Source organism: Plecotus auritus (assembly GCF_963455305.1).
Source record: "Plecotus auritus genome assembly, chromosome: 4".
NCBI classification, from domain to species: Eukaryota; Metazoa; Chordata; class Mammalia; order Chiroptera; family Vespertilionidae; genus Plecotus; species Plecotus auritus.
The window spans coordinates 159591901-159606780 of record NC_137775.1 but is presented as its reverse complement, the minus strand read 5'-3'; the positions used below and the strand labels follow the sequence as shown (position 1 = coordinate 159606780).

General features: G+C 39.8%; 1 protein-coding gene across 2 annotated transcripts in view; it reads left to right on the top strand.

Moving 5' to 3' along the window:
- The window catches only part of ELAPOR2 (endosome-lysosome associated apoptosis and autophagy regulator family member 2), a 149757-nt gene that overhangs the window by 92660 nt on the left and 42217 nt on the right, over positions 1–14880 (top strand). For both annotated transcript variants that reach the window (XM_080666831.1, XM_080666830.1), the window contains exons 5-8: positions 619–705; positions 2595–2700; positions 3967–4119; positions 4731–4819. In XM_080666831.1, the coding sequence (XP_080522957.1) occupies positions 619–705; positions 2595–2700; positions 3967–4119; positions 4731–4819 (435 nt within the window). The remainder of the gene's footprint in view (positions 1–618; positions 706–2594; positions 2701–3966; positions 4120–4730; positions 4820–14880) is intronic.

Genomic DNA, 14880 nt, shown 5'->3' with positions numbered 1-14880 from the left:
GAAAGAATTTTCTGGAAAGCACAAAGTGGTGCTAAAGATAATAATTGTGTAGTCCTTTGAATCAGTATGGCAAATGATTAATATTTACCCCCAAATAAAAATTTGGGACTTTGACTGTGGCCACTTAACCAATACATTTGGATTAAGTTCTGGGGAACTGAAAACAAAGCAGACTTAATTTATTTATTAATTTAAGATTTTACTGCCCCAAATATTATAAAAAAAGTAAACTTTAATTTTATACTATTGGGCCTGCCTGGTGCATGCAAGCTTTTAAAACAATTTGGTAAGATTTTTGTAGTTACTTTTCCTCTTTATGTGAATTTTCAGTATGAACTACTCTTTCCTTCTTTCTCTTCTCCACTCCCCTCCTTCCTTCTCAGTGAGGTAGCCTTTTTGTTAAAGCATTGACAATGGTGTACCTACAAGCACTCATGCATAGCAGTTGTCACTTCGGTTTCAGAGGTCTTGATGTGTTGACTTGTTGAAAATGACTCATGGGCATTGTTGAATGTATGTATTAAAAGAAGTTATTGCAGCCTGTCTATGCTCAGTAGCACATTTAATTAAAGCCGTTATTCAAGGAGATATACTGGGACCATTGTGTTTGTTCCACAGATTCAGAACGATCAGTGCCAGGAGATGGACACCACGGCGGACAAGTGGGTCAAACTCACGGACAGTGGAGAGTGGGGCTCGCATTCTGTAAGTCTCTCTGTTCTTCTCCTCAGTCACCAACCCCATTCTTTTCCTTCCTTTTTCAACCTTTTTTAAAAGTTTATTTTAAGGGAAAAGAACTTCCAAATTGTTTATGTATTTAGAAAATTTCCAGTTAGAGACCAAGTTTTATGGACTCAGTCTCTTTCTAGGTATTTTTCTCTACCTTTCCCTTTTTCCTTAGGCTCTTTCCTTTCTCTTTCCCATCATACTTCAACTTTCCTTCTTTCAAAGGTGGCAATAACAAGAAATAAGGCTGATCAAACCAATATACAAAGCCTCTGAGCATCTACGTTTACAGATGTGCTTGTCATATGGGAGAGAATCAGTGGCTCTTGCATTGGAAGGATCCTTGAGTTCCTTTCACCCAGCTTTCTCTGCAGTCGTCCCCTTCCCCACTCCCACCCGCCCCCCCCCCCCCCAATAAGTGATTTTTCAAGCTTGCCTTGTTGGGAACTGTGCTGACCCTGTTGTTGGGTAGCTCTGATTACCACAAAATTCATCCCTGTGTTTGGAATGAATTCCAAATTCTAAACCTTCTCCTGTCTATTTGCCACTGATGGGTCAGAGTTTATGCCCTTTGAAAAATGCCTTCCCATTAAAATAAAGTAACTGCCTAATTCTCCACACAATAACTGTAAATGCTTGAAGGCAAATATCAGGTAACACAGTCCATGCATCTGCTATTATTTGAGGCACTGTGCCTTTGGAGTGACACATGCATTTAAAAATCAAACTCTGCCTTACAGTAGCTGTGTTTCTTTAGGCAACTGGCTTAATCTCTTTGAGTTTGGTCTTTTTTTCATGTAAGAAATAAAACCACTCTTGTAGGGATAAATGAAATGATACATGGGTGCCCACAATGCCGACGGAGCTCTATTTCAGTAAGTGATCATCCAGGGGCTCCAGCTTGGAGTGATTAATGCAGTGTACTTTTCCGAGTGTTTTTTGAACTGAATGCCTGGAAGTGACATTAGTACCACTTAAGATCTATTTGCCTAAGCATTCTCTCCGCTGGGCTTTGAAGGTACAAATATGCTTGTACCTTGTACCCTTGGCAACAAATATGCTTTCTTCACTTATGAAGATTTCATGCAAGACGAAAGTACTTAAAGTACTACTTCTCTGAATCCCTGGCAAGGTGAAATGGTTGGATATGTTTTAAGTTTATACAGTTTGGATTTGGCCAGAGACTACTAGAAGAATAAGGGTGGCAAATGAGTAAGCAAGGAACCCTTAAAATTAGTTTGCTTGTCTGAATTAGCATGACATTTCTCAGATAGGTAGTTTGATTTATAATTAGAAAAATATCCCAGTGGCAAAGAAAGCAGATATTAGACATAGTAACATTTAAGTTCTAAAATCATAGAGTTAAATCAGGTTCTTTTATAAGAACAGTCCTGTTTTCTCTTGTTGCTGTTGCAGTATTGCTTATTAAATAAATTAAAAAAGAAGCCAACTCAGTCCATTGCTTTTTTGTTCTCAGAGCTCAAAGTCTGCTTATGAATAATGGCATCCAATAAATACATAATTGGTCTGAGTGCCTTTCACTCTCTAAAATGAGTCTCTTTTAAATATAAACCAGGACTTCATGCAAATGCTTCAAAAATAATTTCATCTTTTTCTTTAGATTTGAGGAATTTTCTTTCTTTATTACTATATTTTTTGGATTGGGAAAGTATTTTTTTTTTTTTTTTCAGAAAATGTGAACTTCAGCAGAGCTTAGGTCTGAATTAGCAGTAGACTTAAATTTATGGATTCCAAATTAATGGTGTTTCACTATAATTCAAAGAAAAATGTACGAGAGATTAGCTTTCAGGCATGGTTGGATGTAGCATGGCTTAGCTAACCTGAGTGTCTTGTGCTTTGCTTTACAGGTAATGCTAAAGTCTGGCCCAAACATACTGTACTGGAGAACTACAGGCATCCTTATGGGCTCTAAGGCAGTCAAGCCAGTGTTGGTAAAAAATATCACAATTGAAGGTATTTCGCAGCAATCTTACTTTAGTAGTCACCTATCACATTTTATATTGAGTTACATATTGATTGAATTGTCAGTTTGACTGGCCCAAGAGTTTATGGGACAGGAATTAATATGTTAAGTATCATACAGGTGTAGAGGTGCTGGTTTTATTCCTGGAAAGTTGACTGATTTTTTGTTTTTGTTTTTTTTACCCTTAAACTGAATTATTTAATCTGTGTGAAAAAGTACACATGATGACAATTTTAGGTGTCTTTAAATAAGAGAAACATGTCTGTGTTAATAAGAGCCTATTATTCATTTGAGTAATGTCTATTGTGCCAGTCATTGAACTTACTCAGGCCACTGCTGCATCCAAAAAAATAACAATCAAATAAACATCTTGGCCTGACTATCTCCCAGATCTCTTGTGTTGCTTCATATATATATTTCAGAGAGGAAGGGAGAGGGAGAGAAAGATAGAAACTTCAATGATGAGAGAGAATCGTTGATCGGCTGCCTCCTGCATGCCCCCCACTGGGGATCGAGCCTGCAACCCAGGCATGTGCCCTGACCTGGAATTAAACTGTGACCTCCTGGTTCATAGGTCAGCGCTCATTGTGGCCTGGTTCTTGTGCTTCTTCTGAATCAGCTGGGCTTTTGTGGCCCAGGAAAGCGGCCAGTAAACCCTGAAATTGTTCAGTCTCAGGGCTACTTATAATTAAAGCAGTGATTCTCCTCTATGAAAGTTTGGCTTGTGTTTTAATATGTTTAAAGTGTTCTTGTTCCTGTGATGCTAACTCATTAGTCCTAGGGACATCTGCTGGCAAAGGCTGAAATTACAAACTAGAAGAAAAGTCAAGCCCTTCCTAGGGTCTGTTCAGTCTTGCCAGTGACTTAGTGAGCAGACCATAGAAAGGGAACAAACAGGTAGCCACAGAGATCAGAGGTTGGTAGCTTGTAGAATTGGAGGGGACCTTAGAGTCTATCCCACTCTGAGTTCGTGGAGTTGTCTTTTGACGACTGAGTTTATACATTTACTGTACCTCTAACAAATGCCAATCTCTTGCTTCAGTGTTTGCTCTACTTACTGTGTTTTATTCAGTATCTATCCCAGTTACCTGCATGCAGCAAGCACCTCTTGGAGTTGAATGAATAAGAGAAAGGATTTGGGCTGAGCTCAGTGTCAGTAATGCTCTCTCATTTCTGGCAGAAGCTGAAAGAAGGTGCTGATTTGCTCACTTCTGTTGGGTCCTCCCTCCCATGCTCTGTGTGTTACTCTCCCACAGGAGTGGCATACACATCGGAATGCTTTCCATGCAAGCCGGGCACCTTCAGCAATAAGCCAGGTTCGTTCAGCTGCCAAGCGTGTCCCAGAAACACCTACTCTGAGAAAGGAGCCAAAGAATGCATAAAGTGTGCGGCGGACTCCCAGTTTTCAGGTGGGTCTAATCTTTGCCAGTTTATACTCTATGTTCATTTCTTTTTGAATGTGCATTTGTTGAGTGTATAGTCCTAAGCCAGATGTCACACCTAAGTGGGACAGGAACAATGGGCTAGACACCAAAGTGCTGAAGTGAATCAATGTGGAGTGGATAAAAATCACTTTTATCCCTTTCTGCATGACTTTTCCTTTTGTCTCTAATTTTTCCCTATTTCATTCTTCACAGGTAACTGCCTGGGATTTGTTTACACTAACCTGAATTCATGCTGTACTTTTAGGTGATTTGTGGACATAGAGATATATTTAGAAACTTTTCAGTTGTTCCAAATTAACAATTTTAATGATAATAGACTAAGTCTAACGTCTTCTTGGAAAAACTGTGATATGTCCCAGGTGTATCATGGAAACACATTGCTGTAGTGAAAATAAAAATGTAAGCCCTTATCTTTTTTAGGCCTAGCTAGTTGTACCTAAATTCTTCTGGTAAGGTTATTTTTACTTTTTAGTTGTTTCTCTTTTGTTTGTTGGTTTATTTTGGGTTTTTTTTGCCCTTCCTTAGAGTCACAAAGGACTCATTTTTGAAATGCATTTTTTTTGTTGTTGTTGCAGAAGAAGGATCGGGCGAGTGTATGGAGCGCCCTCCCTGTACCACAAAAGACTATTTTCAGATCCACAGTCCATGTGATGAAGATGGAAAGGTATTGGCAGTGTTCAGTGCACTCCATTTCATGTTTATTCATCCATCTTCCCAATTTTAGCAGACTTTTATTTGTTGATGAGAGAGTTGAATGAGCTGATTTATAACACATGTATCTAAAGTAGTTCAGAGGAAATTTAATAATTTATCTTCTGAAGCCTGCCTTCCTGGCTTTGATTTTCCAATCTACTAATTAGTGCTGTGGGCAAGTTATTGGCTGTGCCTGAGTTTCAGTGTTTTCATTAGTGAAATAGGGATAGTCTCTGTGCCTTTTTCCTGAGGCTGCTATGAGAATATGAGCTATTCAATGGAAGGTTCCTAGCACAGTGCCTGGCACATATTGAGTGCCCAATAAATCCCTGCTATTTTTTAACAGTTATATGTTTTAAAAAGTAATACTGTCAGGAGTAGCACAGCCTTAAAATGCGTCCTGTGACTCACAGGATGGAAATCCAGTAAATCCTCACTTAATGTTATTGATAGGTTTTGAGACTTGAAGTGAATTGATGTATCACAAAACCAATTTTACTCTAGGCTAATTGATAGAAACAAGAGTCAACAATGTTATAATGAAACCACAAAGGCTATTGAATGAAATGACTTTACTTGGGGACCTGTTGTATCCTGTAACTTCTCTTTCATTATTTGGTTTCTCAGTAGGTTTTGTCAATAAAAAAGCCATGCAGCCATTGGCTAATTTAGTCATGGCAGATTGCTGTGTAATTGCATTCAGAAAATGCAAAGTAATTACCATATAAACAACACTGAGCCAGAGGAAAAATGCACACATGAACTCTGCAGCTGACCTGCCGTTCTCTTAATTAAAAAGTGTCAGCCTATGCTGGCCTATTCATAGGAGAAGCTGAGATTGAAGTGGTTTTGATGCAACATGCTTTCTGTATGTTTGCATCTTCAAAATCAAGACAGTTAATACGTTGACCTAATTTGGAAAATACACATAGATGCCAGTATTGCTTTATTTTCTTAATCTAACCTATCATTTTATACTTATATGGTTATTGTAGTTACCCTTAGGTCTTAAGTTTTTTTTTTTTAAGTAATTTACTTTTAATGTTTAAGATTAGATCACACTCCTGGTCTTGATGGACCATAAAGGGTTTGCTAGTGTTTTGGTATCAGATTATCTAGCACTTTTCTTTACCTTTAATAAACTTCAATATTATAAAGTATTCCAAATGCTTAAGGTCTGTGTCAGTACTTCTGAATTATATAGCAGGAGTAAGATATAGGAGACATTAAAAATAGCATATAAAGGATATGGCTTTAGATCTGCCTTTCTTCCTATACGATCTAAACAAGTCAAACACATTCGTTTCTTAGGATGATGGGAAAATGACATGACCTTTCTCAGTGTTCAGGGATTTCTGCATTTGTTTAAAATAAAAATGTTATTATAATCTTTAAAATCTTAAAAAAAACCAGTTTTATTGAGATGTAATTCTCATACCATATAATATATCCTTGAAGTGTCAATTCATTGTTTTTAGTATATTCACCCCAATCTAATGGTAGAACATTTTCTTGCCTAAAACCTTGGCTAGAATTTCCAGTACAATGTCAAACCCCATGGTGTCTTAACATAAAGGAAGAAGAGGACTGAGTAGGTAACCACAAGGGAAAAAAGGTAACAGCAAAGGCTTCATAGGAAAGGAATCCAAGCGAGGGCTGATATGTAGACGGGTGCACTGAGGACGTGCTCAGAGCACATGTGGATGTTGAGCATGGCTTTGAAGGCAGGAACAGGCAAAGCAAGGCAGAATGGTGCAGGTAACTGCAAGAGAGACAAATGATGAGTGCCCGGTGGGTTATAACCAGAAAGGATCAAGGTTTGGGAGAGGTAGAGAGGCAAGCAATAGCCTGGTTGGGAACATCTGAGCCGTAACAGGATGAAGCACAAGGCTGTCAGGTTGGAGTGGCAGTTGGTAGAGTCTTTAAAAGCACATGTAATTAATCTCTGATGAACTCAGCCAGTCTACAGAGCCGTGGTGCATTTGTGCAGGGACGTTTGAAGGAGGAAAGCAGGCAACCATGGACAAATTTGGTCTCAAAATTCATCTAAAGTTTAGTCTTCCCCGTCTTGAATTTTATTTCAATGTAAGAACCAGCTTCCAATTGCTACCTCCATGTGGATTGTGTGTATCAATAAACTGTGTTTTATTTATACTTAATAAAAATACACTTAGAAACCATAGTTCTTCTGTAATCTTAATAGCAATCTGGTAAATATTGCTCTATTAAGGTTTTGGTTTCATGAAACATTTCATAATTTTATCTCAACTTGCCAAAGAATGAATTGATTGTTGGTTTTTCACCTTCACTGTGAGCCATCTGGTGCTACAAATCATTAATATTGCTTATTAGCTTTTCCCGTCAGCCAGACTTGAAAGCATCTGTCCCCATTAGAAAGAGGGGCACAGAATCAGTCTGCCATGTGGAGCAAGTCTATGCAAAAAAAAAAAAAAAAAAAAAAAAAAAAAAAAAAAAAAAGCTATGCAGTTTTTCTGCTGCAGAGAATTTGAAATTTGACTTCCAAATGTTTGAATGTTTGAAGATGGTGCACATTTCCTAATTTTTAAGCATCAATTGTGCTTGGATTGCAAAATATGTGGTTAGCTGACCTCTTGAAAATATATTTGCATATTTTATTATTTTTACACTTTCCAAATGCATTCTCCTTGACTCATGTTACTTTATCATTTACTAGCTATGTATAACTTTGGGGCAATAAAGTTGAGGATAATAATACTGACCTCCCAAAGTGGGGGCGGGGCAGATTACACGGTGGGCCCCCACAGTCAGTCCTCAGTGCGCAGCCTCAGAACTGCGTCCACTCCCATGTGGGAACCAACTATTCCCAACACTGCAGTAACTCACACACAGTGCGTTACAATTTTAATTAATGTCAAAATAAATCAGCAAATTTTTTAATTGGCAAAGATTAAAAAGTTGTTTTCTGTACTTGTTAAGCCAGAATTTTAAAAAGATGATCCCCCAGTATGATATTTTTGCTTTCATTCTTGGAATTTTATATTGCCTTTCTCAGGGGAGCTGAGAAGCCCTTTTGGATACAGGATCTAATTTATTTTTTTCAGCTATTTAGGAAGCTCCAGCAGGAATGACCATCGTTTTACAGATGGTAAGAGAGAGGCTTCTGGGTGAAGTGGCTGGTTAGACTGTTTCATGATGTAGGCATAAAACGAATGCAGAAAGAGAGAGTTATAAAATGAAAAAAGTTATTTATAATTCTGTTGAGACATTTATCTAACTTTTAAAGCATTTTCTTAAGCATCCTTCTTGAGATAAGATAGTTTACTCATCCATAAGAGAATACTTGAGATAAAATGGAGTGGCCTAAAGGGCTTACTGTATATGATTTTCTATTAACTGAAAATGGCTATAGAGAATTGCCTTTAATTTTGGTCCTCCAGCTTCAATATTAGACTTATTATTGCAGAAATTGTTTTTAAAGAGAAAAATATGTTAAGCAGATTACATGTCTAATGAAGGAAGCTATTAATTTCTTTTTTAAAAACCATATTTAGCTATGAAAAAATTTACTTATTTTTCTCTTTGCATTTAGAATACCTTTCCACCCACTGATAATACCAATTTTGTTTGAAATGGCAAACCCATTTAATGGTTTGATTTCAAAAGAGAATAATTTTATAATTACAATGTTCTGGGTTTGGCTGAGTCATAGCTAATTTTGTTTTATTTCGTTTTGTGTGGGGGTGTATGAATGTGAGGAAGAATGAAAGGATAAGGTTTAAAGGACTTCCCTCTTTGAAATTAGAGGCTGTCTTTATCATTTTTAAAATTTTGTTTATTGATTGATTTAAGAGAAAGAGGAAAGGAGGGTGGGGGGAGGAAGAGAGAGAGAGAGAGAGAGAGAGAGAGAGAGAGAGAGAGAGAGAGAGAGAGAGAGAGGTCAATTTGCTGTTCTACTCATTTATGCATTCATTGGTTGCTTCTTGTAATTGCTCTGACTGGTGATCAAACCTACAACCTTTGAGTATCAGGATGATGCTCCATCCAACCAAGCAACCCTGCCAGGGCAGAGGCTGTCTCTTTAAAAAAAGGATAGTTTATTTTTCAATTACAGTTGACTTACAATATGCTCTTAGTCTCTGGTGTGCAACACAGTGATTATACTTTTATATAACTTATGAAGTGATCACCCAATATAAAAGTATCCATCTGACACCATGCATAGTTATTGCAATATTATTGATTATATTCCCTATGCTTCACTTTACATTTCTGTGACTATTCTGTAACTACCAATTTGTTGTTCTTCTTAATCCCTTCACCTTTTTCACCCATCCTCCCAAACCCCCTCCCATCTGGGCAACAGTCCAAATGTTCTCTGTATCTATCTGTCTGTTTTTTCCCCCCTGCTTGTTCATTTATTTTGTTTTTGAGATTCCACATATAAGTGAAATAATTTGTCATTTATCTTTTTGTAAATCCTTACCTGATGATATGCTTATTGATTTTGGAAGGGGAAGGTGACAGAAGGAGGAAAGGAGGGAGAGAGAGAGGAAAGAAGGAAGGAAGGAAGGAAGGAAGGAAGGAAGGAAGGAAGGAAGGAAGGAAGGAAGGAAGGAAGGGAGGGAGGGAGGGAAGGAAGATTTTTGAGAGAAACCTCAATCAGCTACCTCTTATATGTGTCCTGACTGGGGCTCAAAACCACAACCTAGATATGTGCCCTGACCTGGAATTAAACCCACAACCTTTCAGTGTACAGGATGACACTCCAACCCAATAAGCCACATCGGCCCGGGCATAAGGCATTTATCTTCCCTGACTTATTTCATTCAGCACAATACCCTCTAAGTCAATCCATGTTGTTGCAGATGGCAATATTTTATTCTTTTGTATGGCTGAGTTCTATTCCATTGTATGTTATACCACTTGTTCTTTATCCATTCATCTATTGATGGACACTTAAGTTGCTTCCATATCTTGATAATTGTAAATAATGCAGCAGTGAACATATGGATGCATATGTCTTTTTGATTTTGTGTTTTGGGTTTTTTCAGATAAATACCCGGAAGTGGAATTGCTGGGGCCTTCTTTGTCTCTTGTGTAAAAGTCTATTGATATCCCAGCTTTTTGTTTGTTTGTTTATTTTCATTTTCCTAATTATTTTTTTCTATCCCTTTACTTTCAGTCTCTGTGTGTCTTTTGATCTGAAGTGAGTCTCTTGTAGACAGCATATGAGAAGATCTTATTTTCCTACCCATTCAGTCACCATATGTTTTTTGATTAAAGTATTTAATCCATTTGCATTTAAAGTAATTATTGATAGATATGTATTTATTGCCATCTTATTATTCATATTTTTTACCTTTTTTTTCCTTGTCCTTCTTAAAGAAGACCCTTTAACATTTCTTACACTACTGGTTTGGTGGTAATGAAGTCCTTTAGCTTTTTCTTGTCTGTGAAGCTCTTTATCTGATCCTTAGTTCTAAATGATAGTTTTGCTGGGTGCAGTAATCTTAGCTGTAGATCCTTGCTTTTCATCACTTTGAATATTTTGTGCCAATCCCCTTTGCCTACAAAGTTTCTGTTGAGAAATCCACTGACAGTCTCATGGGAGTTCTCTTGTAGGTAATTTATTGCTTTTCTCTAGCTACTTTTAAGATTCTCTCTTTGTCTTTAACCTTGATATTTGAATTATGATATGTCTTGGTGTGGGCCTCATTGTGTTCATCTCATTTGGGAATCTGTGCTTCCCGGACTTGTATGTCTTTTTTAAAAAAAAATTAATTTCTTTATTGATTAAGGTATCACATATTTGTCCTCATACCCCCATTCCCATCCCAAACCCCTTCCCACACATGCCCCCACCCCCCTGTTGTCCATGACCACTGGTTAGGCTTATATGCATGCATACAAGTCCTTTGGTTGATCTCTCCCCCTTCCCCCCACCCTCCCGTACCTTCCCTCTGAGGTTTGACAGTCTGATCGATGCTTCCCCATCTCTGGTCTGTTCCTTTTCATCAGTCTATGTTGTTCATTATTTCCCCTAGATGAGTGAGATCATGTGATACTAGAAATACACTTATAAGAACCGAAAATGAGACAAGCAATAATGGTTATGCTGAGAGGCAAATGAATCAGTCTGTCGTGAGTTTCTTTCTGGGCCAACAGTTCTTTTGAGTCCCAATTTCAATGTCAAACAGTTCCTTATGTGTACATGTTAGTGATGATATTTCAGTTCTGGATGGTGGACAAATGGTGGTAATGCAGGTCTGACCCTCTCTGGTTTGGTCCTGGGCAACCTGCAGCAATGCACAGCTGCTGACTGCTAGTATGGCAAGGTGTCGTCAGCGTCTTCCATCTCTGGACTGTTTCTCTTCTGTCTTCATGGCTGGAGCAGTCCTGTCAATTCCTCTCTGTTGCATGAATCCACATGGTCTTGGAGTTGTTTTCTGAAAATATGCAAACATATTCTCTACCAAAAGTTAATAAAGGAATCTTTTCTATAAGTTTGACTTGGGATCCTTTTTCATTTTTTGCCCAAATGATTTTCCTTTGGCTTGTTTTGACACCATGTGTGTTTTTCATGGGTGTCTTGTTGTTAGCATTACAAATGAAAGTTAATTTTCTGGAGGAGAAACCAAGATGGCGGCATAGGTAAACACCTAAACTGCTGCCTCGCACAACAATTTCAAAACTACAACTAAAAGACAGAACGGACACCATCCAGAACCACAGGAAAGCAGGCTGAGTGAAAATTCTACAACTAGAAGGAAGGAGAAAAGCTCACAGAGAATTGGAGGTACGGCAAAGGGGCTTTGTGCGCGCAGAGAGGAAGGGCGGCTGAGAGCTTGGCTGACTTCCTCTGGCGGAAGGGGGAAGGAAGCCTCGGACCGCGAGCTGGGAAAGGCAGAAGTCTGAAGGCGCACACGGGCCAGTGCGCACAAAGGCTGCGGAGGTAGCCATAGGCTTTCCCTAGTGAAAGGGAGTCAGAGGATCCTGACTGAGCCCCAGTTCTGACTGCAGTGAACCCCGGTTCCAGGCGAGCCCCTGGGGACCCACGCTCTTGTAGGGGGAGTCTGGACTCTTGGGCGGAGACTCAGGAGCCGGGGAAGGCGGAGGACTGAAAGTGCGCACACGCGCCGCGCCAGTGCGCACAAAGGCTGCGGGGGTTGCCACAGGCTTTCCCTAGTGGAGGGGAGTCAGAGGATTCTGACTGCACCGAGCCCCAGTTCTGACTGCAGTGAACCCCAGTTCCAGGCGAGCCCCTGGGGACCCACGCTCTTGTGGGGGGAGTCTGGACTCTCAGGCGGAGACTCGAGCTGGGGAAGGCGGAGGACTGAAAGCGCACATGCGCGCAGGGACGGGGCTGACAGGAAGCCAAGACTGAGACTCCACCCCATCCAAGCTGAGCACAGAGGCTATTGCAATTTGGCAAGTCTAATCCTATAAGGCTGTCTCCAGCACCGGGCTTCTCCCAGCATAGACACAGCTGATCCTTACAGCCAACTGGCCCGGAGGTCAATTCTTCCCAGTGATACCAACAACAATAAAGACTTAATTACAACAAGGCTGTACACACAGTCCACAAAGGGGTGCACCAAGAGTGTCCACCTCAGGTTAACTGGGGAAGCAGACCCACTGGGCCATATTGGAAACCTAGCACAAATATCTACCTTACCAACTCAGGGATTCAGTGAAAATGCGGGGTCAAAGAATCAGATCACAAACGAAAGAAATGGAGGAAAACAAACGACTGGATATAGAATTCAAAACCACCGTTATAAGACTTTTTAAGAATATCCTAGAAAAGGCCGATAAATATAACGAGACCCTCGAAGATATGAAAAAGGACCAACTAGAAATTAAACATACACTGACTGAAATAAAAAATATTATACAGAGACCCAGAAACAGAATAGAGGAACACAAGAATCAAGTCAAAGAATTGAAATACAAAGAAGCAAAAAACACTCAACCGAAAAAGCAAAAAGCAAAAAAAAAAATCCAAAAAGTTGAAGATAATGTAAGAAGACTCTGGGACAACTTCAAGCGTACCAACATCAGAATTATGGGGGTGCCAGAAGAAGAGAGAGAGCAAGATACTGAAAACCTATTTGAAGAAATAATGACCGAAAACTTCCCCCACCTGGTGAAAGAAATAGACTTACAAGTCCAGGAAGCCCACAGAACCCCAAACAAAAGGAATCCAAAGAGGACCACACCAAGACACATCATAATTAAAATGCCAAGAGCAAAAGACAAAGAGAGAATATTAAAAGCAGCAAGAGAAAAACAGTTAATTACCTACAAGGGAGCACCCATACGACTGTCAGCTGACTTCTCAACAGAAACTATGCAGGCCAGACGGGAGTGGCAAGAAATTTTCAATGTGATGAATAGCAAGAACCTACAACCAAGATTACTCTACCCAGCAAAGCTATCATTCAGAATTGAAGGGCAGATAAAGAGCTTCACAGATAAGAAAAAGCTGAAGGAGTTCATCACCACCAAACCAGTACTATATGAAATGCTGAAAGGTATTCTTAAAGAAGAGGAAGAAGAAAAAAGTAAAGAGAAAAAATTATGAACAACAAATACATATCTATCAACAAGCCAACCTAAAAATCAAGTGAATTAAAAACCTGAGGAGCAGAATAATCTGGTGAATATAATAGAATCAGGGGCATAGAAAGGGAGTGGGCTGATAATTCTCAGGGGGAAAGGGGTATGGGGGGGTTCATGAAGAGAATGGACAAAAATCATACACCTATGGATGAGGACAGTGGGGGGGAGGTAAGGGCAGAAGGTGGGGTGGGAAAGGGGTGGAGGGGAGCTATGGGGGGAAAAAGGAGAAATAATTGTAATAATCTGAATAAAGATTTATTTAAAAAAAAAAAAGAAAGTTAATTTTCTAAAGTAAAAATTTTCTAGATGTAATTTACTTACAGGATATTTTTCCTTACATGATATTCTTCTACTATCCCCCCTTTTTTGATTTAAATATTAGGAGGCTTTTGGAAATTTTATAATGTAGTCTTGATAGCTTTTAAATTTTAATTTTTTGCACTGAAATATGACTACTTTAGGTTCATTACATGTTACGCAATTTTACCATGAGATGAACTACCAATAAAAATTTTAGTTAACACTTTGGGCACAGCTTTTTGTCCAGTACCATTAATTTTTCTAGAATATTCCCTTATTTCACTTAGCCAATTTAAATTAGTCTGAGAACTTGACTACTATTTTACTGTAAAATTTAATACTCTAACAACATTCTTATTTTGCCCTGTAAATATTAGTGGAAAGGATTATTTGCCTTCTTGATTAGGCCTGAGCATTCCTGGTGCTAGGTTGGATTTAGATATCAAAAACCCACTTCCCCACACCATGGGTACAAGACAACTCAAGTCTTGTTGCAGTGAGAGGGCAGCTGCTGTTGGCCAAGTCTCTCTCTGTTACCTGGGTCCCGATTTGAGCTGGGCATGGGAAGCGAAGCATCCATGAGGGCAGGAGACCTCCCTCAGAAGGGGTGAGGGTTCAGGCCCCTGCAAAGTTGTGGGGGTGAGGGTCTGTGCCCCACCTCTGTTGACCCCCAAGTTCTCTCCTGATGGCCCCTCTGTGACTGTGCCTGTCTTAGGTTGTTCCTTCCCTGAGAAATTTTACCTGTCTCTGGCTAACCAGCCATCCTCTGGGGCCAAGCAGGGTGATGTGAGGTTCAGTTCTGTCTCCTTGGTAGCCTATGCCCCTGTGGCCTCCACGCCCAGCACCTGCCTTGGGATCCCCTCGCCTGCAGGTGGGGCCCCGGCACTAATCACATATCTTGGGGAACCCAGGATTCTTCTCCAGGGAGGGCCCAGCTCACCCCACTGGGCGAGAGACAGACCCATGGTACCAGCCACCGCGAGGCTTCAACCTCAGCATGAACAGAAAGCACAGGCAACAGCTGTGGGCAATTGGATTGTGAGAAGAGGGTCCCTCTTGGCCAAAAGGGCAAGAGGGGCCAATATAGAATGCTCAGGTGCCTTCCCAGGGGGCCCTCTACACAGTGGA